This window comes from Ceratotherium simum, chromosome 3, assembly GCF_057802395.1.
Source record: "Ceratotherium simum simum isolate JZ-2026a chromosome 3, ASM5780239v1, whole genome shotgun sequence".
Classification (NCBI taxonomy): domain Eukaryota; kingdom Metazoa; phylum Chordata; class Mammalia; order Perissodactyla; family Rhinocerotidae; genus Ceratotherium; species Ceratotherium simum.
In genome coordinates, this window is record NC_141902.1 from 40,138,133 (window position 1) to 40,159,423 (window position 21,291).

A 21,291-nucleotide genomic window follows, 5' to 3' on the forward strand; every position below is an offset into this window, starting at 1 on the left:
AGGAAAGAGTATCAGGGCCCCAAGACTACAGCTCACAACCAAGAGAGCCTCTCAAGCCTAGACCTCTGCTTGGCACCTAAGCCCTCTCTTTTATCCTGAAGACTCACTTTCTGGACATCAAATGCAAACAAAACCCACTCTGGATCACCCTTGGTATGATTTTTTGGAAATTATTTTTCGGTGGAGGTATTGCCTTGGGTGAGACTTGCCAGGTCCCAGGCAAATCGCAAATAAAAGCAATAGAGGAAGAACACTTGGGAAGATTCATGGAGGAGTTTTGGAAATAGGTGAGAGGGTGGGAATACCAGTGGAGCGACCTTGATTCTAGTAAGAAAAGTACAAGTCCTTAGAAGGAGCATACAAGGAGAAAAGCAGAGATGGAAGAAGAGACAGAAGGAGGGGGGAAGGGCTCTTCATATGGGGTAGATGGAACACTCTAAAGCACCCCGCACCCATTTCCACCCTGCCTTTCCCTCTTGTGGGACACTTATCCCTGCATCTCTCTGATTTCTGGGTCCCTTGTCCTCTCTCCTCAGGAACCTCAGTCACCAGCTTCCGTCCTCCCTCCTGTATTTTCAACTCCCTCTATCCTCAATCAGCTCTTATAGCGTGCGCATACATGCACATATACAATTCACTGCCTAACACACCCACACCCAACTTCAATCCAAAATGGAACTCCTCCCCTCTCTCCTTCCTCCTGCATCTCTGGTCTTGGTGAATGAGGACACTGCCCACCCAGTTACTCCAGGGGAAACCTGGGTGCCACCTCATACTTCTCCATCTTCCTGACCTCCCTTAGCCCATCAGTTGCTGAGCCCTGTCCAGTCCAACTCCTGATTATCTCCTAAAACTTGTCTCTCCTCTCTGTGCCCTTGGCCTCGCCTTCACTGAAGACCCCGCTTGCCTGGACAACAACTTCTAACCAGTATCCCACCCATCTTTTTACCAAATGAGTCTCCAAAGTGGTTTTTCTGAAGTGCCAATTCAACAGGTTGCTCCTTGTTTAAGATCCAACAGTGAGTAATGTCCAAACTTCTCAACATCACCGCCAAAGCCCTTCAGGGTCTCTCCCTTCCCTCCTGGAGTCCTGGCAGGCAAACCCCTTCAGTTCTCAGATGGAGACCTGCTCTCCTGCATCTCTGTGCTCTCACACGTGTTGGTGTCTCTCTTTCTGAACTGTTGTCCTCTCACTTGTCTACTTTCTTGTATCCAGGCTCAAGCATTGCCCCTCCAGGAAGCCTTCCTGACCCCCTCTCTCTACCATACCAGGTGTTTAGGGACACCCCATTTCATGTTTCCTATTAGCCTACTCATATCTCGACATTATAAATACTTCCCTCTCTTTCCCCCAGTCCCCCTTGAGAGCATGGCCTGTGTCTTGTTAGTATATCCCCAGTTCTTGATAATAATAGTGGCTAATAGTAAAACCAGCAGTAGAACTAGTAATAGCTTTCAAGTTCCAGACACTGTTTTAGTTCTTTATGTGCATTATCCCACTTATCTTCACACCATCCCCAGGAGTTAGGTAATATTATTGTTCCTATATTACAGATCAGGACATAGAGGCTTAAAGACATTAAACAGTTTTTCCAAGATTGCTCACTAAGCCCTGGTGGAGCTGGATTTTGAACACAGGCGGTCGGGCTCCAGAGCCCTGTGTAAGTGCTTGATGCAGTATCTTGAAGCATGGCCAATTTTCCAGTTCATATTTGTTGATTGATGGAGTGAATGAATTAAAAGATGACCCAGGCATGAACAAATGGGTAAAGGCCTGAACCCACTGCCACATTAGCTGAGATGAGTTAGCTTGGGGAGGAGAAGTCTGGATGGAAGCAGGGCTGTGACCTGCAGGGGAGGGGTACAGAGCCGATCCTGGGACACTCAAGTAGAGAGGTGTGGACTCGCCTGCCATTCCCATGGGCCAGGCCAGCCCTAGTAAGGTGGGAGTGGGGAAACTCCAGACCTTTCTAAAATTCAGAGAGACTAGGATGCTAATCCTGGCCCTGCCATGAATTCCCAGCATGCCCTTAGGCAAGTTCCAGTTTCCTTGTCTGTAGAATCAGGGTCCTAGGCTCCATGGGTGCCCAGGTTTGAGTGGAGGGTGAGGACGTTCCCCATAGAAGATTGCAAAAGGAAGCCAGAATCGGCAGATCCAGGTGGGTTCCTCTGCCTCCCCCCTCTTACCACCCCCAGCAATGGAGAGAGTCACCCAAGAGAGGTGATTAAACTGATCAGAGGACCTCTGCACTTGAATGTACTTCACAATTTACAAAGCTCTTTAGAATACACTTTCTCATTTGATCCTCACAGCAACTCTGTGAGGCAAAGTATGGCCGGCACTGCTATTGTTGTTGTTATCATTTTGCACCTGAGGAAGCCAGGGTCACACTGTGAAACAGCCAAGACTCAGTCCCAGAGCCCTTTGCTTTATATCACACAATGACACTGAATAGCAGGGACCCCAAAACTACCAGCCAAAATGACACATGGATGATGGTGTCTGTGAATGCCACGGGGGATGAGAAGAGCAGTAATCAGGAGATGTAGGTGCTAGCCTGGTTTGTGCCTCCTTGCTCCACAGCCTGAACATTTCTTTTGCCAGAATTGATCTGTGGGCACTAATGCCTGGCCGGGCCGGCTCCACCAGGTTGCTGTGAGACGAGGGGAGGGTGAGGGCGGTGAAGCAGGGTCACTCACGATCTAACGTCAGGGTGCTCCAAGTGTGGTACATGAACCCCAGGCCCCTGGGCGATGTCGGAGCTGGAAGGGAGCTTTGAGATTGTCTAGTTCATCCAACCACAGTGGGGAAATGAAGCCAGACAAGCTTGCCTAGATGAAAAAGGAAAAGAAGAAAACACTACAGAGTACGGGGTTTTAAGCCAATTTTTAGGTGAGGAGAGAGGAAATTACTTGAAAGATTGACAGGGAAGGCAGAGATGGCTAATATCCCCATCCTCCTGGGAGGCCCATTGGAGGCCCAGTAGGAAGCCTGCCCACTGTCCTCCCTCCAGTGACACAAGTGACAACCAGGGAGCTCTGTGCCACCAGAGTGAGTAGACTAGAGGAGCAATGACTAAACAAAGACCAGCACCAGGCAGATGGAGCAAGGTTTCAGATTTCCGCAGGAGCCAGCCCAGGTTCCAGGTCTCCTGTGGGCGGGTGGGGAGCCACCTGCAACACAACAGGGACGCAGTGACAGAGCTCTACAGAAATGCCCAATGGCACTTAATGGGGATGGGCGCAGCCAGCACACAGGGTGGAGTGCAGGTATGCAGGCTCCTGCCCTTCCTGCCCAAAGCAGCTGTGTGAAAGCAAAATAGATAAAAAAAAAAAAAAAACAAAAACAGACAGGAGGAGGTGGAGGAGGGGAAAAGGGTGGTGAGAGGAGCCAAGTGAACCTGTAGAGCCACTGAGCAGGTGAGGAGCGGCAAGGGTGAAGGGCCCACGCCCAAAAACCCACAGGAGGATGCTCTCCTTTTCTGCCTTTCTGGATTTTCTAAATTTTCCATGAGGGATATGTGTCAATTTGTAATGATAACTTTTTTATTTTTTTATTGAGATATAATTGACATACAATATTGTGTAAGTTTAAGGTATACAATGTGTTGATCTGATACATTTATGTATTGCAATGTGATTATCACCATAGCATTAGCTAACACCTCCATCACGTCACACAATTATCATTCCTTTTTTGTGGTGAGAACGTTTAAGATCTGGTCTCTTAGTAACTTTGAAGTATATAATATAGTATTGTTAACTATAATCACGATGCTGTACATTAGATCTGCAGAATTTGTTCATCTTCTACTGGAAGTTTGCATTCTTTGACCAACATCTCCCCATTTCCCCTACCCCCAGCCCCTGGTAACCACCATTCTACTCCATTTCTATGAGTTCAGCTTTTCTAGATTCCACGTATAAGTGACATCATACAATATTTGTCTTTCTCTGACTTATCTCTCACTTAGCATAATGCCCTCAAGGTCCATCCATGTTGTAGCAAATGGCAAGATTTCCTTCTTTCTCATGGCTGAATAATATTTCATTGTATATATTGTAGGGGAGCAGAATTTGTCACCCCAAAATACAGATAGTCCCTGACTTACAATGGTTCAACTAAGGATTTTTCGACTTTACGTAGGTGTGAAAGCGATATGCGTTCAGTAGAAACCGTACTTCAAATTCTGAATTTTGTCTTTTCCCCGGGGGTGGCAATATGTGGCTCCATACTCTCTGGTGATGCTGGGCAGTGGCAGTGAGCCCACAGCTCCCAGTCAGCCACACAATCATGAGGGTAAACAATGAAACACTTACAAGCATTCTGTACCTGTACAACTGTCACCGACTAGTGCCCCGAGGAACTCAAGGGTGGGTTTGGAAGCATTTAACTGTTTTTCCAAGTTGTTTTTTTGTATTAAAGAGACACAACCAGCAAACACCCTGAAGCTTACCAAGCCTCCCTACAAGACCATGATCTTGCCTTATTTTTAATCTCTTCAGGAGGAGATTAAGCCTCATTACCATAATCTGCAGTGTACCCTCCTCTCCCTTTTGAGTTTTCATTCCTCAACTGAAATAAAAGTTCCTGCTTCCCTTTGTTCAGGGACGCCATGACTTTGGAGATGATTCCTCATGGCCTCCTATTTGCTGCAAATACACTTTACTTCGTGAGACAACTTCCACTGGTGTAGAGTCTCATTTATCTCACCAGGAGGCGAGCCCACTTGGTTCGGTATCACGACGGTTCTGTTTTTCACTTTCAGTACAGTATTCAGTAAACCACATGAGATATTCAACACAATATTATAAAATAGGCTTTGTGTTAGATGATTTTGCCCAACTGTAGGTTAATGTAAGTGTTCTGAGCGTGATTAAGGTAAGCTAGGCTAAGCTATGATGTTTGGGAGGCTAGGTGTATCAAATGTGTTTTCGAATTACAATATTTTAAATTTACAATGAGTTTATCAGGACATAACCCCATCATAAGTCAAGGAAGATCTGTATGTCTCTTTGGCATAAAGATTATATTAGGCTTGTTATTTTTAAGGAATAGAAGACATGGGAGAAACTCTAAAAACCAGAAGTTATCCTTTTGAAAGACATTTACAGCTGCAATGGAAATTACATTTGTAAGGGTGTTTCCCTCACTGTACCAAGTAGAAAGGGATGACTAAATCTCTAGAAACTCTAATCAGTGGAGAAGGCAACCACATAAATCAGCATAACAACCTTGCTCTTGTTTATTGTGCTTTTCCTGGTAACCTGCCATAACTGATTGCCCCCATCCCAACATCTTTTGTCTTTAGCCGAAGATGGTATTTAAAGTGATGCTTCAGCCATTTTGGCATGTTACTCAGTTTTCCTGGGTCTTTCCCATGTGTACAGGAGGTATACATGTTGTTAAACTTTTGTTTGTTTTTCTCCTGTTAATCTGTCTTATGTCAATCTGATTATTAGACCAGCCAAAGAACCTAGAAGAGTAGAAGGAAAATTTTTCCTCCCCTACAATATATACCACATCTTCTTTGTCCATTCATTTGTTGTCAGACACTTAGGTTGCTTCCATATCTTGGCTAATGTGAATAATGCTGCAATGAGCATGGGGGTGGAAATATCTCTTCCAGATAGTGGTTTTATTTCCTTCAGATATATACCAAGAAGTGGAATTGCTGGATCATATGATAGTTCTATTTTTAATTTTTTGGAGAACCTCCATATTGTTTTCCATAATGGTTGAACCAGTTTACATTCCCACTAAGTGCACAAGGGTTCCCTTTTGTTTACATCCCCACCAACACTTGTTATCTCTTGTCTTTTTGATGATAACCTTGCAATAATAACTTTAAAAAACACAGTGAGGGCAGGCCCCTTGGCTTAGCAGTTAAGTGCGTGTGCTCCGCTGCTGGCGGCCCGGGTTCGGATCCCGGGCGCGCACCAACGCACCGCTTTTCCGGCCATGCTGAGGCTGCATCCCACATACAGCAAATAGAAGGATGTGCAGCTATGACATACAACTATCTACTGGGGCTTTGGGGGAAAAATAAATAAATAAATAAAATTAAAAATAAATAAATAAATAAAAAACACAATGAAAGGGGGGGAAAGCCTAGAAAGATACATGGCAAAATGATAGCTGTTAAAAAAGAGACAACAGGCCCAAAATGGAGTCACCTGTGCTAAGCCCCAGGCCTGCAAACCAAGACTCAATACCTAACCTAATTGCAGTTTCAGCCTCTCCCAGGAGTAGGACTTTAAACCAATAGGTCTGGAATTTCCTGATCAACACTAGTGAGGTAATCTTCCTGACTAAGACCCCTGCCGTTCCTGGCCCCTACGGGAAGGTGACCTTGCCTGAAACAATCCAGCTCTTTATTTTTATAACTTCCTTGTTTTACCTCCTTCCACCTATTGTCAAAATTGACTACAGTGGAGCCATTTTAAAATGGAGTTGGAGCTGCCTTTCCAGAGTAACTACCTTGCTGTCTTGAACCTTGGACTGGGCCAAACCTTTGAACTGGGCCCAGATGGCAATTGTTTTACAAGCAATTGTTTGAGAAGTCAGCAGAAAAACAGACATTCTGATCACAAAGACTAAGGATTATGGACTTTCTGAAGACAGAATCAATAGTCAATCAATGTTTAGCCAAGACTAGCTTTTGCCTCCAAATCTAATTAAAATTCTTTATAATGCAATCTCCTTTCTTTGCCTTTAAAAGCCCCTGACTTTTACTCCCGAATGGGACACTATTTGGGTTTCTACCTGAATCTGTGTTCCCTGAAAGGCAATTCTTTGATCACAAATAAACACTTTGCCTCTTAGACTGGTTTCTGTTTTTGTAGGTTGACACTATAAAAACCTTCCATTTTGTACAACTCCTTTTATTCCCTTCTCTTTACTAGGTGGGATGCTGCCTGATCCATGAATCATTTAATAAAGCCAATTAGACCTTCTAATTTACTCAGTTGAATTTCTGCTTTTTAACATAGCAGAGATTTCTTCCGGAATGAGGGAACTCTCAGTGATTTTTCTTTTGTGTCTTTTCACTTTTCTGTTCTTTCCAAATTATCTAGAACAAGTACAAATGATCTTGACAACCACAGGAAGAAAATGCAAAAGAGTGCCTCCCTGTCCTTAAAATAACAAAAACAAACAATACAAAGGAAGAGAGGCTGAGGCCAGTTAGGGTGAACAGGTGAGTGAGGGAGTGAGAGGGGAAGATGAGGTCGGGGAAAGTGAGGGCCTGTTTTGGGGGGCAGCCAGCTATGAAGCACTTCCTAGTCATCCTGGGGGGGCCACGCTGAGTGGGCCCTGCCAAGTCATCCCCAAGTTCTCAGGCCAGCAGCCAAGAAGACCTGCTGGGCATCTTCTGGCTGGTCCCCATGGTGTTACAGTTACTGTCCTCCCAGTGATACCAGCTCAAGACAAAGTTGACATAAGGGAAACCATATTGTAGAAAAGAAGCCATATTGTAACTTTGAATGACCTCTGACTAACTAACGCAACTGGATATGCACCCTCCAGGAGATCTAACTGCTCTGTAGATTTTATGACACCTGCTTGTACATGTACCTCCCAGCTGTGATAAGATGATAACTTTGTTCTTTTGAGTTCCTTAGGAACGTGATGACCCCCGAACAGAGAGTCTATGCTGATAGCCATCATCAATGAAAACTGAATGACCTGGTGTGGCACTCCCAGTCTGTAACACCAGAAAGTCAACATTCCTAACCCTCTCCCCTATAACCCATCAGCCTATATAACTGCTGTAAGATTTTGTGCCCCCTTAAGATGGTTCTTTTGGACATGAGTCAGCCATCTTCCCTCTTCCTAGCAAGCTGTAATAAAAAGTCCTTTTTCTCCTACCACATTGCCTCTTGACTATTGGCATGTCTTGCAGTGAGCAGAAGGCCCCACGTTGGGTGGTAACACCAGTACATCCAGGCTGCTCTCCCTAGACCTCCCTCCAGCCTCTGCCTGCAAGTTCCCTAAGACAATTTAAATGGAGACTTGGGATCCTTGATTCCAGAGAGACTGATTTAGAGGGGATCATATTGGGCTTATTTTGTGGTTGGGGCCCTTAAAGGAGGAGAGAGAAGACAGGAAGAGCAGGGAGGGCAGCCAGGCCAAGAGGACCAGCTAGTAGCAATAAGTAGCTTGTTAGCACAGAAGAGAGGAACACCAGTGAAAAAGACATCTTTATTGTGGTTCTAAGAGAGCTTTATTCACCCCCCAGGCAGGCCAGGAAGAGGACAGAGAAGGAGCAAAGATAACACCACACCGATAACACCACACCGTCAGGAATAGAAAAGAGCAAGGTGCGGCTGGGAGGGATCTGGGGAGAGCATAAGGAGGAGGGGCAGGGGAGGGGCTGGGGGGCTGGGAGGGCCTAAGGAAGGTGGGGGCAGGGATCAAGAAGCCCTGGCTGCAGCAATGAAGATGTCCTTGTAGCCCTTAATCTCCTTGACCTCATTGTTGCTGATGAGGACTTGCAGCTGGCGGGGTCCAGGTTTAATGGGGTAGAGGTCCAGTTGAATTTGGATAGTGTGTCCAGGCACCAGAGTCCCAAGGCTGAAAGTCAAAAAGAACCTATTAGAGTCTTGAGGAGTAACTGCTGGGGTGGATGGTCTGGTTTCCCCTCTTGGTTTGTAAGCACCTCACACCGCCAAACACCATGGAGCTCAACCTTCCCTGAGGAGGGTGGGAAGACGGGGGCAAGGAGGCACCATCCAGGAGACTGAGGACCATCCAATGACCCTGTGAGGCACCCCTTATCAGAGACCAGCATAGACAGGTGGATGGCAATGGTACTTACTCATTTGATATCTGCCCATTGATGAGGCCACTTCCCTCCAGCACCATCATGCAGTTACTCAGAGCCACCATTAGGGTGTTGGTGAGAGTGATGTGGACTCCCAGTGCCTTGCCCACCTCAGCCCTCTCAGACACCCGTGTGGAGAGAAGACAGGGATATTGTGAGCAACTGGTCTCATTTCTGCATGCCGATTCAGTAACCTCACTCCCCATCCCTCTGTTGACCACCAGGGACTGCTTACTTAGAGATAAGACCTGCAGTTGGGAAGAGAAGAATGTGAGCTGAGAATGTTCAAGGTAAACACATATCTTGGCCTTTCTTAGAAGGTCTCAGTGCTTCAGGAAGCCACCACCAATCAGCAATTGCTACCAAGTTGAAATCTATTTCCATTCCCACCATCTAGTTCAGGATGTCAATTAGATTTCAACTTAAGTGCCAGCTCCAACCTGTTAGTTGTGGCTAATAGGAATGCTGTGTTAAAAAGGATCCCAAAGACAAATCCAGAGTCAATGAGAGAGAGTCATGATTGATTAGTAGTGTCTGACACAGGCATAGGGTAAGGAAGTGGTGTCATGTGTGCCAGCCAGGTGCCATCAGTAATGTCATTCTGAGGCCGAGGTCACAAAATATGTTAATAGCAGAGTCAGGACCCAACCCAGCTGTCCCAGGCCCAGCCAGGATCTTTCCCCCACACATTCTGTCTTCATATACGTCAGCAGACACACTCTGAGTTTTTCCAGGTGCATTCAGTGCATCACATGTGAGGTCTGTGTTATAGGGCAGCATGGCCTTGGGCTGTGAGTGGGAGGAAGGGATTCAGTCCTACTCACTTCCGGAACCCAGGTGCCCAGCACAGTGCCAGCCAAATGACGGATATTTGGTAAACGAGTGTTGAACTGAAATGAGCTCTGACCACCCAGATCATACAGGGGGCATGTTCTGGCTCAACCAGAGAATCAAAGAGAAGGAAGAACACATTCTGAGTTCTCTGGAATTCAAATGAAAGAAACAAGTTCCTTGTACTCTAATGAGCGTGTCAGAGTAGAACAGGTAGAAATATCTTTGGAATCCAGTGTACTCACACAAATCATCCCTCGGTTCCTTTCCTAAGGGGACCAATGAACTGCCTACTTGGCATCTGCTGTGTTTGTATTGGATCCTGTTGCAACCAGGCCTTTGGGTAACAGGCACCAGGCTGTGTCTGCACTTGCCATTCTGCTCACTGTTTGCCCCACCATGGAGGCTGCCTGGCATCACTTGGCCTGACAGGCTGACAGCATGCCCAGGTGAAAACTGTCAGGTGGCCAGATAGTGTATGACACACAGTCACTCGATACTCATTCTGGGTGGGGTGGGGTGTGCTATGGAGGAATCCACCAGGTACAAAGCCAGGTTGGGACTAGGCCGCAGGCAAGTCTCTCAGAGTGGGAGGGGAAGGTGGGGAAAGGAGGCTTCAGGGGAAGGAAAACCCTGGTAAGAGGAGATGGGGAACATCCCTGCCCTCCTCCATTTATCCTTCCTCCACCTGTATTCCTTCTTTATGCAAAGGCGGTGCCAGTCACTCAAGCCTCTGAACTCAAAATCTGAGGCTCGCCTTTCATTTGTCCCCCTCTTCCTTGTCGCCCCCATCTTATCAGAAGTCACCTTTTGAATTTGGTCTTATGGTCTCTCAAATCTGTCTCCTCTCTTCCATCTCCCAGTCACTGCCTTTCTTGTCTCTTTGCCTCTGCAAAGCTATCTCCTTTCTTAAAATGACTTCATCCCCATCTCGTTTCTCTATACAGTGTCTTCATATGCATCCTCAGCAAAATGTCACCTCCTCTGGGAAGCCTTCATGCCCTGCCCTGTACTTTGCGCAGAGCACGAGAGAACACACCATACTGTGCTTCAATCATCCAATTGGTGTCCAAGGCAGGGACTGTGTCTCATTCACTGCTGGACCCCCAGCCCCTGGGTAGAGTGAGTCAGAGGGCTCCGGGGCCTCATCTCTGTCCAGACACCTTACCTCGATAGATAGGTGGGGAGGCTCCAGAGAGATATCTTTTAGGACCAGCATGGACCTCCCTGTCTCCTCAACCTTGGCAATGCCAGACACACGGATCAGCTTTTCATCTGTCAGCTTGTTTCCATAATTGTTGAAGGGTAGCAAGAGTGGCCACTGTATCTCTAAGCAAAGACAAAAGACATCTTGAGTCTGGGGAGAGGGTCTCTGAGAGAAAGAGGGGTAGGGGGAGGAAATGTGTATGTGTGAGAGAGGGAAAAATAGTTTGTGTGTGAGAAAGAACATGCGTGTGAGACTATATCTGTGTGTGAAAGTGTGTGTGTGTAAGAAAGAGACAGATAGTGTGCTTACCCTGTACCCACTGCCCCCAGAGGTCACTGCTGTTTCACCTGGTGGGATGGCATCAGAGGTACAGCACCTGGCACTCAACCTCCTGCCAACAGCAGCTTCACTGCCTGGTGTGTGTGTGTTTTGGGAGTGCAGGGGGCTCTGTGTTATCTGGCTGGGCCAGCCCAGCTTTGTTCATGGCCCCGAGGCTCCCCTCCCTGTAGGTGCCTTTCCAGGCCTGCCTTATACTCACCCTCCCCAAAATCCAGGTTCAAGTACACTGTTTGCCTCCAGAGGGGCTCCCGGGTACCACCCTTGTGCAGCAGAGCCTGCGCACAGAAGCGCACCACCAGTCTGATGGGACCCTGGGGGTGGGCTCTGTCTGCCACCCTCCGGGCATGCAGCTTCAGCAGCAGGTCCTGGCCCCACTCAGGCGTCCTGGCCAGGTGAAGCTGCAGCTGTGCTGGCTGATCCTGAAAGCCCCTGGACCCCAGAAGATCCAGGAAGGCTGAAGAAGTCCTTCTAGGGCCTAACATTTTCTGGGAAGCCTTCATGAACACAGATCACTCCTCAGTGGATCCTGGCCGAAAGGAGAACCAGGAAAGACATCAGCCAGGAGAGGTCGAGAGGACCAATGACCTTCTTTGGGAAACAAGCCACCTAACAACTCCCAGCTCCTCTCCCGAAGCCCCAACCACATGAATAGCCATGAAAGAAGGCGATAGTGTATCACGGCTGAGAACATGGGGATTGGTGTTGCTGGGTTCAAATCCTTGCTCTAACACAGTCTCTTAATCTCTCGGGGTGCAGTTCTGTCATCTATAACCCAGGGATATCTCCTTACCTCATTGAGCTGTGAAAAATTTGGGTTAAATGAGTTGCTGAATATAAGCACCCCACACTGTTCTTTGTCATCAGTATCGCCACCATCATCACTATCATCATCATCAAAGCCAGAGGCTTCTCTCCCCCACCAGTATCCTCACTTCTAGAATATATGCTCAAGCCTTTCAAACAGAGCTTCATCTCTTGCCCCTGGGGGCTACTCAACATTCAGGCTTAACCCCAACTCATCCCAAACTGTGGACCTCTCTAGAACAGTTACACGCAGCAGAGGTACTGTTCCAAGTATTTTCTGTGTATTTACTCATTTAACCCTCACAACAGTCCTCTGAGATACTGTTGACTCATTTTACAGATGAGGAAGTGGAGGAACAGGGATGGTAAGAACATTTCCAAGCTTACATGGCTAGATCATACTGGGGCCTTGATTGTACTCAGCCTGACTCCACCCTGGCTGTCTCCACAGGGACATCTACTCCCTTCTACAGGCCCGGAAGCCCTTTCCCTCCTTGAACATCCACCTCTCCTCCTGCTGCCGCCCCCACTGCCATAACATAAAGACACCATGATGTGACCCTAGGATAGAGTTGCCAGATGAAATAAAGGACATCTAATTTAATTTGAATTTCAGATAAACAATGAATAATTTTTAGTATATGTCACATGCAATATTTGGGACATACTTGTACTAATGGAATATTTGTTTATCTGAATTTATCTGGAGTTCGAGTTTAACTGGGCACTCTGTATTTTATTTGCTAAATCCAGCCACCCTACCCTGAGGCCACATGGCCAGGGTCCAGGAAAGCCCTAGGAGTTTGCCATGAGGAGGGGGTGATTAGGAGGTGACAGTTTTAACATGGGAGCCATCCCCATTGGGAGGCAATACAAAGGAGGTTATACTGGCCCCCTCCCCGGATCCTCGGGAGCCACGCACCTTCTGGGTACTTGTAGGACCTGGTGATATCCTGGCGCTGGTCTGACCCTACCATCTTGGTGCTGATTACGTTCCCAATGGAACTGGTGTTATGGGCCAGGATTTCCTGGGCCTGACCATCCCTGAACAGCCAAATGACTTCATCGGCGTTCACCTCGGCGTACACAAATGGGGTGTCATAGGCCAGGTGGACCTCCCCTTCCTTGATGGCCTTCACAGAGGCAGGGCCGCAGCAGAACAGCCCTGTGCAGGGAACAGGAGTTGTGGACGGCTAACATGGCTGCTGACACGTGGACCAGGAGCAGCTGCTCATGGCCGTGGAAGTAGGGAAATGGGATGGGGAGGGACAGTGGCGTTAATAACCCTCACCCACAAGTGTCCTCCAGTTCCCCTTAATTCATCTGATCCTCACAGCCACCCTGTGGAGCGGCAGTTATCATCCTCCTCTTCCCCGCTTTACTGGGTCACCCAGCTGTCAATGGCAAAGTTAGACTCCTGACCTGAAATTGTCTTTGCTACAACATCGGGGAGGGGACCAAGTGGGAAAAGCATCGCTCCTTTCTGTCTTCCGGCTCACGTGGCCAGTCACCCTGATCACTCTCCCCATGGAGCCTAGACCCTTCCACAGTGGTCCTCACTCACCGCTGCTGGTTTGCTGGGGAGTGGGGTCTAGAGCCTGCCACCCATTGTATCCTGGCGGGAGATCTTTCCGGATCATCCAGCACTCGTTCCAGACATGGAAATTCCTGCAGACAGAGTAAGGAGACAAGGACTCACATTTTCAGAGTATTTGCCAGGTATCAGACACTATATTGAGTGATTTATATTGCTGTTTCTTCTTTTTTACTTTTTACTTTTTATTTGGAAGTAATTTCGAGCTTACAGTCAAGTTACAAGAATAGTGCAAAGAACACCCGTGTACCCAATTCATCTATTGTTACCCCATTTGCTTAATCATTGGCTTTCTCTCAGTATGGATATAGAGATTATATACATATATTTTTTCTTGTTTTTAGTTCAGTGTGTATCGCCTAAAAATAGGGGTCTTCCCTTACATAATCTTGTACAGTTATCAACCTCATACATTTAATATTGATATAATACTCTTCTAGTTTACTGTCTATATTTGGATTTTGTCTGTTGACCTAATAATGTCCTTCAAAGCATTTTTTTCCACCCAGTCCGGGATCCAGTTTATGATCACACATTGCATTTAGTTGTCCAGTATCCTTTGTCTCCTTTGATCTGGAACCGTTTCTCAGCCTCTGTCTTATTACATTGACATTCTGAATAATCTTTATTTATTTATTTATTTATTTCTACCAGGCCCTAGTTTTGGGCTTGTTGGACGTTTCCTCATGATTACAATCAGATTTGCACTCACAGAATTCTACAGTGATATATCCTTCTTAGACACACCACTGCTGATTGAATTAGGGAGCTTTCAGCCCTCTAGGAGCTCAGAGAGGGAGGGGCTCCAAGGACAGCAGCTAGTTCTCATACAACTCAAAGGGTCTTACCTGGAAAGTGGCTGGAAAAGGACAAACAGGAAGTCAGATTTGGGATAGAGCGGAGGAGAAAAGAGCCAGGAGAAGAGACTACAGATACAAAAATAAAGGGACACACAGAGACACACACATACACACACATGCTTGCAAAGAGGGAGTGAGGCAGGGAAAGGAAGAAGCATGCAGAGGCAGCAAGTCCAGGCTTTGCCCTGACAGGGAAACAGAGAATGGTACAAACAAATAGAAAGACTCAAAGAAGGAAGAGTAAGATGAATATAGATTTTGAGGTCAGATTCAGAGGATGCAAGTCTATTCATTTGGTTGCCGGCTTCAGAATCTTATCCCATCATCTTCTATCTCTGAAATGAGTTTGATATGATGATCTAATTAGCCAGAAGAGCCTCCTGGGTTGGGGATTTATTGTCTGAGCATCAGCAACAATGTACAGGACACTAGTGCCTCAAGGCCAGAGAGAACCAGGTCAGAATTTTTCCTACCCCGGATGGAGCAGAGACCTGTTCAAGACAGTGCCCCTTACCATATTTTGTCTTGTTTCTGATTTGGCAGCATCTCTGCATTTTGGTCATAGTAGGTGTCGATGGTCAAGTTCCCATCCATGTTGTGTGCAGAACAGAAATTGGAAACGATGCGAGTTGGAACACCTAAGCATCTCATTACTAAAAGGAAGAAAAGCATGGAGAATCACTGAGTTCATTTCAAGCAGAATCACTGGTTTCCCATGCATACTTTCTAACTTTCTAGCTGGAGGAGAGAAAGAAAACCAAGATTCTTGCAGATCCATACCTGTAACTCCATTATACTTAGAGCACCACACCCAGGCCCAGAACCCTGCTGCCCACTTGCCCTGTCAATGGTCTCCATCCCACTAGAAGAAAGAAATCATTTGAGGGTCACTTAAAACAACAATTAACAACAACTCAATTTTCATTTAGAGCTTTTACCATTCAGTAACTTTCCAAATTAAAAACAGAGAACCTAAAACATTTGATAATTAGGAAGAAAATTTAAAACTTTAGGCCTATGCTGTGGCCAGTTTCAGAAGACAAGCTGTGTGATCTTAGGTAAGTGGCTTAACTTCTCTGGGCCTTAGTCTCCTTGTAACAAAATGAGGAGTTGGACCAGGTAATTTTCAGTTCTGGAATTCTAGATCTGTAATTATACTGAAAGACAAGGATTTGGAGGAGGTAAGAAAGAAATCAGAGAAGGAATAGAAGGGCAAGATAGACATAGAGATAGGTGGAAGACATCAGAGACAAAAGGAACCTGCATGTACCGAGAAAGTGACCATCTTTGATGAGGCAACAGTACCCTCTTGTGGCTTCTCAGGATAGTGCTACAAAGGCTTTTTAAAGCTGAGTTAAGATTTCACATATCTGATCACACAAAGCAGACATTACCCCACCACCACCATCACCACCACCACCACACACACACCAGCCCAGGGCCAGATGAAATCAAGCCAAGAGCCAAGTGTGACCTTTAGAACACAGGTCTCCACCTCTACCAAAGAGGCAAGGAGTTTAGAAAGAGGTTTATCCCGTCTTCTGCCCAGGAGGAGCAGATGGTGCCTACTGAGGCTGCGGGGAGGATTACAATGCTTCGAAACGTAAAAGGACTTTTGAGAGTGACCAATCTTTTTGTTTCGATTCACTCAAGAGCCCCGAAGGGAGCCACTTGTCCTCAAACACCTGTCCGCTCCCAGCACAGCTCCTGGCTTTTCAAAAACCCTTCGCAGGAGTGAGAGCTAGACCAGGGCTGCAGGTGGCCAGAGGCGGCTTAGCAGGAGCAGCTCTCCCCTCACTCAATGGGCCCAGAACTCTAGGGCCTAGGAGTGGGAAGAGGCTCAGAGGCGGATCAAGGATGCAGACCTAGATCTTCTCCCTCTCGTCCCTTGGTCTAAAGGCCTGAGCCCTCCTTTATAACACCCACCTAGCCAGGGACTTCCCAGCCCAAGGCAAATTTGGGGTGATGTGCTGAGCATTTTCCAGTGAAAACAAATGAGCAAAGTGGGGTCATTTGATTTGAACACTCAGATTTAAACTTCTCTGTCTGCAACACCTGTACATAACTGCCAGGCTGTGCTGCCCCTCTCAGAAAAATCTAGATTTTCGTCTTTGACCCTGTGTCTATCCTCCCTGTTCTGTGCTCCCTTATCCTCCAATTCAGAATCAACCCATTTGTTCAATAAACATTTATTGAGCACCATAGTGCGACAGGCAGCACTGTGTAAGGCACTTCTTCCTTGCACTGGGGAAGACAAGCAGGCACTTCAGCATTTTCCATCTTTCCCTCATCTTCACAGATAATCTGATCAATGACTTTGCACTGAACTGCAAATAACCGATAATGCATAAAATGTTGATGCTCCTTAAGGGTAGTTAGCAAAGTAGCAAATCTCTAATTTTAATTCCTCAAGAATCTCTCCAAGAGGTATTTGGGAGCTTCCAGCTCTGCCTGAAGGTGAGATCAGGCTGCCCCAGACCATCTGCTTGCACCTCAAGCTCCCCCAACCTGTCCCCGACTCCAGGTACCTGCAGTTGAGAAACCTGAGCAGGTGGCAGGAAGAAGTCGGTTTTGCTCCGCTGTGGGACCACAGGCACCTCTATCCGGGGGACCACTTTAATATCTAACTGTTCCGTCAAGAAGACTGAGGAGTGATTGCAACAGATCAACCTCCCTCGTTGGTAAATGTGCAGGATTCCTCGAGACTATAGAGCATGCTGGTTAAGAGCTGAGTGCCCACCACTTCCTACCTGTGGGGCTGTGGGCAAGGCAGAGTTAACTCACATGAAAACAGAGATAATCAGAGCCTGACCTCAAAGGGTTACCATGAAGATTGCATGAGTGGTTCCCATCTCCCCCTCACTCACCGGTGCACATAACAGCTGCAAAGACCCAGCACTGGCCATATTTCACAGGCTGCCCACCCCTGGCTGACCACTGCCGCAGGATGGCCACGCTGCCGTTCCACTCCAGCGGGCTGACCCCCATGGAGTAGTCCTCTCCCCAGTTCCCCTGCAGCACGCCGCTGTCGTCATTGCTGTTGATCTACAAAGAACAAGCAAGTAGGTTTCCACAGCACCTGGGGGAAGCTCAGACTGTCCTCAGACAGGGGCGGGCAAGCTTCTGTCCTTACCATGGCGCTCACCACTCTGCAGACATACACCACGTCATTCCGCTGGGAGCAGTCTTTGGACGGGTTCTTTAAGAAGTACAGGCTCTTGTTCAGGATCTCAAAGCAGATATCTATAACGTCCTCTTCAAACTTACAGGTGATTGCAAGGGAGAAAAAAGAAGAGTAAAAATGTCCAGAATTCTGCAACTTCAAGCCAGTAACACAGACTTTTAGGGATGGTATGTATGTGGTGGATGTAGGCATGGGACTAAACATCAGACAAGGTCCTGCCTTCAAAGAGCTTCTAAGTCAAATTGGGACTGTATTAGATTCAGAATTCTGAAAAACTAACCAGTGTGGCTCTGATGGAAAATATTAACAGAATTCGGAGAGATGAGAGATCCTTGCTGACTGAAGAGATCAGAGAAGGCTATTGGAGCCAGTGGTCTTTAAAGGAGGAAGTAGACAGGAAGAGAGGAGGGAGGAGGTGTTCACCTGAGGTCTTTGAGCACGATGGATACCAAGGACAGGGGCTTAGAGATTCTCATTTCTGGAGGACGTGTCGGAATAGGAAAAGATCAGATGGATAAATATAGGGCCAGGCACGTAAGGAGAGGGAGAAGAGTGTGGAGAACCTTGAAATCAGGTAGAGGATTCAGTGCTGATGCTGTGAGCACGGGAGAAGCCCGTGTAGGCTCATGACATACGTTTACAACATATATTTGTGACATATGTCACAACACTTTTGGCTGCAAAATGCACTGGTATTTGTCTCATTTTCAAAAAATTATACAAGTTGTCACAGTTGGAGAACAGGGAAACTGATCCTCCTCAGCAAGGCTCCCTGCTTCCCTCTAACTCTTCCCTGCTGGTGTGTGGCCAGGGCTGAGAAGGCAGTGGGAGGCAGAGAGAAACTACACCAGCCGTGGCTGGTGGTCGAGAGTGGAAAAGCTGACCAGAGCCAAAGGTCCTCCTTCTGTACACTGACTGGATATTTGATGTTATTGATAAATTGCTATTAATTTTTTCAGTTATGATAATATATTGTAGTTAAGTTTTTCAGAAAGAGTCATCATCTTTTAAAGCTATATTCTGAAGTATTACTGGATTAAATGATATGGTATCTGTAATTTGCTTCAAAAAATCCAGTGATGAGGTGAGGAGGATGCGGGAGTATAGACCAGGGATCAGCAAACTTTTCCTGTAAAGGGCCAGATAGTAAACATTTTAGCCTTTGCGGGTCATAGAGTCTCTGTCTCAACTACTCAGCTCTGCCATTGTGGCATGAAAGCAGCCACAGATGATACCTAAACAAATGAGTATGGCTGTGTTCCAGTAAAGTGGTATTATGGACACCAATGTTTGAACTTCATAAAATTTGCACATCACAAAATATTATTTTTTAAAAATTCTTTTTCAACAGTTAAAAAAATGTGAAAACCATCCTTAGCTCATGGGCCATGCAAAAACTGGCAGTGGGCCACATTTGGCCCATGGGCTATAGTTTGCAAAGCCCTGGTATACACGAAACAAGATTCACCATAAATTGATCACTGTTGAAGCTAAGAGATAGGTTCACGGAGGTTCATTATAGTAGCCTGCCTACTTGGATTATGTTTTAAGTTTTTCATATAAAATATTAAAAACTAAAAAGGAAAGGCGTCTCCCCCTTTCTTCCTTGCCCCTCTCGTTGAATGGAAAATTGGTCCAGCATTGAACATCCTGACTTTTGTTAGCAGTGCTTCATGCGCTACCAGAGTTGTCTAAGGAGACCTGCCCAGGCCCACCTTCGGGTAACAGTGTTACCTGCCCGTAATTCCAGGGCCAGGCGGTGATGAATCTTTCATGACCCTTGTAAACAAAGGCGTAGTCCATCATGATATACTCCTGCAGCAGTACTTCACTGGGCAGGTAGACGTCGTCCTCTGAGCGGTTAAGAGCAGTGGAGGGAGCAAAACCCCAAACCAAAAAGCAAACAGAGCAATAAAGTTAAAAAACAGTAATGACAGTATCTTACTGCATAATAGGAGAACCCATGGGTTGATGGAGATAGAAATCAAGACTGGATCCCTTAAAAGACTACTATGTGCTTTTCTAGAGGCCAGCAATATAATCTATACTTTAAAAAATAATGATTATCTTTTCCTGATTGTAAAAGCAGCAAGCTTATTGTAGAGATTTGGAAAATACAGATGACATAAAGAAGATGATGAAAATCACTCATTCCCACTACTGGGAGTCACCCACTATTACATGTTGTTGTGTTTTGGCCACTCTCTCTTTCTCCGCACATAAATATAACGCAATTAAGATCACATTATGTTCCATTCCCAAATCTATTTCACTTATATCACACCATGAACATTTCCATCATGCCATCAAAAACTCTCTGTAAAGATGATTTTTAGTGAGCACATGATAATATATTGCATAGATATGCAGTGTTTTATTTTCTGGGCTTTCTAAGCAGAACCTCACAGAGTCTTCCCAAAGGATCACGTTAGCATTACAACCTGTGAGCAAGTCGTACCTGCACTCCAAGGGTTAAAAAGCAGGATGAAAGTCCCCAGAAGGTGAGTTGAGCTGTGACCCTGGCCCTGAGAGATCTCTATCTTCAGAGTGTAGGAGCCAATGACTGCATTGGCTGGTGTGAAAAGGGAGACGGAGAACGAGTTGGAGTCAATGGTGAAGTCAGAAGCACTCCAGACATTCCCCTGTCGGGCCTGGGTGAGTGAGAAGGTGGCTCGGGTTCCCAGCAGCTCCATGGGTGCTGGTCCTGTGTAGGAGAGAATGACCCCACTGTGAGGCTCAAAATCTATGTGACATGATTCCAGGTGGATTGGAAGGACACTCACCTTCTCCCACCACTTGCCAATCCTTTTGGTTTAAGGCTTTTACTGCCGCTGTGTGTCCTTGGACAAGCCTTAAGATCTCTGAGCCTCAGTTTTTTATCTGTAAAATGGGATCATAATAGTACCCACCTGAAATTCTTGTCATGGGGATTAAACGAGCCACTGTGTTTGAAGTTTTAGCACAGTGCCTGTCATGTATTTAAAAGTTGGCTATTATCACAACTTCAGTTCTTTCAAATCTTTCCTTAACAGCACTAATACGGTGCTGAGCACTAAAAGGGTCCTAGGGGTCCCAGGAAAAGAGAGGGAGGCTGGCGCAGAAAGGAGAGGCAGGGGCACAACAGGTGAACTTTGCCTTGGGGTGGGTCAAACTCACCAGTCTCAGCCACGAAAGTGATGTGGTCAGTCTGGAACTGGAACGGTCGGTTGAAATTCAGTCGGAGCACGAAGAGCTGGCCCCGGCGCACGATAAGCCGCTTCAGGCCCATCTCCTGTGTGTGATGCTCCTTGTTGTTCCTGGGGCTCTGCAGATCCACGGATCTGAGCTCCAAGGCTGCCACTTGGGGAGAGTGAGGGACAGGTCACTGCCCAGCTGTGGCTCCCTGGGCTCAGCATCCCCTGACACTTCTCAATCATTTCTGTGACACTTGGCTCTGACTTAGGTAAGATTCCTGTCCAGATCTAAGCCCTTCTGCCACTCGGCCCTCTCATTTAACGACAGCCTCAGAGGGCAGTTTAGCAGGCCCTGACCCAAGAGTGGGAGGACAACGATCCCGGTGACCTCTGTACCTGGATCCAGAGCCACAACGCTTGATAATTATGGTCCCAAAAAGCAAACCATTTCGAGATAACTGAAACTTAACCCTT

At 46.6% G+C, this 21,291-nt stretch overlaps 1 protein-coding gene across 1 annotated transcript; it reads right to left on the reverse strand.

The window, feature by feature from the left end:
* Positions 1-8,415: 8,415 nt before the first annotated feature.
* On the reverse strand, positions 8,416-20,981 carry TGM7 (transglutaminase 7). The gene is given in 13 exon segments (XM_014780623.2): positions 8,416-8,575; positions 8,820-8,944; positions 9,020-9,023; positions 10,820-10,985; positions 11,402-11,728; positions 12,929-13,171; positions 13,571-13,674; positions 14,975-15,113; positions 17,328-17,505; positions 17,594-17,722; positions 19,379-19,497; positions 20,103-20,348; positions 20,801-20,981. Coding segments are annotated over 13 exon segments (2,052 nt in total). The 5' UTR covers positions 20,913-20,981.
* Between the last annotated feature and the right edge of the window lie 310 nt (positions 20,982-21,291).